This window comes from Rhincodon typus, chromosome 20 (assembly GCF_021869965.1).
Source record: "Rhincodon typus isolate 14 chromosome 20, sRhiTyp1.1, whole genome shotgun sequence".
NCBI classification, from domain to species: Eukaryota; Metazoa; Chordata; class Chondrichthyes; order Orectolobiformes; family Rhincodontidae; genus Rhincodon; species Rhincodon typus.
The window spans coordinates 30,526,216-30,529,559 of NC_063351.1; the positions used below are offsets into that span (position 1 = coordinate 30,526,216).

The 3,344-nt window shown below is 41.9% G+C and overlaps 1 protein-coding gene across 1 annotated transcript in view; it reads left to right on the forward strand.

Moving 5' to 3' along the window:
• Positions 1-2,639, forward strand: part of LOC125485617 (SEC23-interacting protein-like) — an 18,389-nt gene extending 15,750 nt beyond the window's left edge. Inside the window, exon 5 of the mRNA XM_048609200.1 lies at positions 2,460-2,639. Coding sequence (XP_048465157.1) covers positions 2,460-2,639 — 180 coding nt within the window. The remainder of the gene's footprint in view (positions 1-2,459) is intronic.
• Positions 2,640-3,344: the final 705 nt, after the last annotated feature.

Genomic DNA, 3,344 nt, shown 5'->3' on the forward strand with positions numbered 1-3,344 from the left:
GTCCAGGAGAGGGACAGAGACAACAGTCCAGGAGAGGGACAGAGACAGAGTCAATGGCTGTGAATCAAAAGACCCCATCCAGAAGTGAAGGGAAAGACTTTTGATCTTTGTAATCTTTAGGTGTCAAAACACCTAATCCACCAAGCAGTGCTGGATGAGAAGCAGTCTAACAGATCCGAGATCGTGGAGAGATTGAGAAAGGTTGTGGCGAGATAGAGCTAGGTGCTGTTGGTGTGGATGGGGAAACCAACACTGCCTTGGGATGATGTTGCTGATTGGAATGGGGTGGGGGAACACAACAGGAAATTGTGCAGGAGCCAAAAGAGACGCTACCGCTGCCAAGGCCAATTTCTGGTGGAACTGGAGCAATAAGGTTGGTGTTTAACAGTTGCCTGGCTCCAAGTCAGACCGCAGTGGAGAGGCATTGTATGAGGTCGGTGTCTCAGATGTATCCAACTGGAGAAGGAATAGTTTACCTTTATCACAATCACATGGGACATAATTTGTGATCTTGTCAAGATCATATCAGTCCTGTATATGGGGACATCTCATGTGTAGGCTACATGTTACAGCTGAACCTACCCAAAGGATTTTGACTAGAGAAGGAAATTGGAGTGCTTTTGCTGGCTTCTCTTCCCATACCTTCGTACGACTGTGGAGACAAAAATATCCAAGACCTAAATAACATACCAGCGTGTGGACCGGGAGAGGGAATGAAAGCAGACAAATGCACGGTAGGTTAAGTCACAACCAATGCAACTTCTAAATTCCATATAGATACACTCTATCCCCAGTGACAATAACAGATTTCAAAACTAAGCAGTTATCCCCGTCCTTGATAAACATTATTTCAACTTTGAACCATTCAAATTTAACTCTTGAACTGTTCAGAATAAAGTAAAGTAGTGAGGAATTGAAGGTAACACTTTCATAAAGTACCTTGGGATGATGCTGTGTTATGGTAAAGCTATTTTGTTAACGCAATTTATTACGAGCAGGCTAAATTGGAGCCTGCAAGAATCCAAAGCTTATTGCACAATGGCAACTACTTCTCAGCGGCTTGTTGTTGGCATAGACGGCGTATTTACCCATCAGGAAATTTAGATCAACAAGTGCATTTAAACATTCAATCTTGTGAAAAACTATTCAGCAATGCCAAACCTTCTGCCAAAGCAAACAAATACTGAAAAAGGTTTGTCATCAAAGGAAGTATTATTAAGCACAAGTAAGGGTTTGGTTTCAAGTACACTCTTGCTCTGCCTGCGATATTATCCTGAGGAAGAAACACTTGCAGCTTTCAAACTGGTGTCCCTTTTCCGTATCTAAATACATTAAACATTCCAGCTTTACTGATGTTTAAACATTTGTGGTTAAAAAACATTTGCATTGACATAGCGCTACTTCGAGATGCTTCACAGCTCTTCACAGTCAATAGTAGCAGTGCGCACGACCTACAACATGTACTGCAGTAACAAACCAAGGCTGCTCCAACCGCACTTTCTCCAAACTTACAACCTCTACCATCGAGAAGGACGAGGGCAGAAGAAGCGGGATTCTACCACCTGCAAGTTTCCCTCCAAATCCCTTCACTATCCATTCTTTGAATTATATTGCTGCTCTTTCACTGTTGCTGGGTGGAATTCCTGGAACTCCCAACAGCAGTGAGGGTGCCCTGCAGTACAGGTTGAAGGCTATGGTTCACCAATACTTTCTCAAAGGCAATGAGAGATGGGAAATAAATGCTGGCCCAGTCAGCGACACTCACATCCCACAAACAAATTTTAAAAGTGAACAATTTAAAGGGTCTGACTCCTGACTGCTGCCAACATATTCACATTTGAAAGGATTTACAGTAGACAGCATGATAAAACCAAAACAGGCTTTGTTCCATTATTTATCAGATCCTTGCATCAGTTTGATCACAAACAGGATTAAACTTTGCTTCCCTGTTGCTTCTGGAAAAGCGTTCACCGATCCATTAGTCTGGCTAATCTTCACACCACAGGACAAAGCAGTAGCATAGTATGCAACTTAGCACCGTTTCCTTGGTTCCCATCCAGGTGTAATGAACACAAAGCATTGATATAAATCAAAGTATCATTCCATTCAAGTGGGTCAGCTTGACATTTTGATCACATACAGGGACTGAAAGGAAGGACCAATCTAACAGCTTAAATTTTCCCATAACAGCAAGTACAGTTTATCAATGGTTTTTAATCTAATATAATTGAGACAAAATTGTTCAATGTTCAAATACATCTCCAAAAATATTCAATAAAGCCATCACATTCAGCATCAGACCAGCAACAACTAGAAGCTCAGTGTCTCTGTCGAAGCGTCAAAACATGCTCCTAAAGCAAGAGATAACGCAGCAGAAGCATCAGTACTTGGCATTAAAGAGATGGATTGTGAAAAGTACTACCCATTAATCCATTTCAAATCAAATGCACTTGTTTCAGTTTGCAGTCTCCAGGAGCACCCCTCCAGGGATGGTTGAAGATGACATTCCCCAATATGCCAGGATTCCCAGATCAATCTTAGAGATGGAAAGCCAGGGCACAGGCAGAGCCCTGTGCATTCATTCAGATGTTCAGGCAAAACAAAAACACTTGGTCCGAGTTCGGACATGGAACATTTAACCCAAGCAGCATTTCCAGTATCAGAATCCAAAAACAGAAGAAAACCAGAAGACAGAGGGGATATGCAACCCGCTATTTGTGTTAAATAATGCCAATGATGTTGACTGGATTTTGTTAACAAAGTAAAAATGGAAGAAAACATGGTATTCCCAACCATTCTGTGCACTTACCAAATGAACTGTATCTGTGTGACAACTCAAAAGATTTGAAGTGGTGTGTTTTGGTCAGAAAACAGACTGTATGACTCTAAAGGGACTGCAAGAACATATGAAATTGTGATAAGTAGTAGTAATGTTGCAGAAACTCAGTAGGGCTGGCAACAGAGACAGAAACAGTATTAGCGTTGAGGCCCATGTGTCCTGGCCCATCTACAGCACATGGACAGCCACAGTTCAAGGCAGCCATCTTTTCAAGGGCAACTAGGGACGGGCAATTACTGCTGGCCACGAATGAATTAAAAAGCAAAAGATGAACTCTATTTCTCTCTCCACAGATGTTGCCTCAACCTACTAAGATTTCCAGCATTTTTTTAAGCAGGTTTCCACTCTCCGTAATATTTTGCTTTTATTTACACTTGAAACGGTTTCCTGTCTCTAGAACAAAAGTTTAGGTGGAGCTCGAATAAAAGAACACAAAGTCAACAGGGCCTTTGGATGGGCTAAATGAGAGAAAGTTTCCAACAGCTGGAAGGTGAGGAACCAGAGC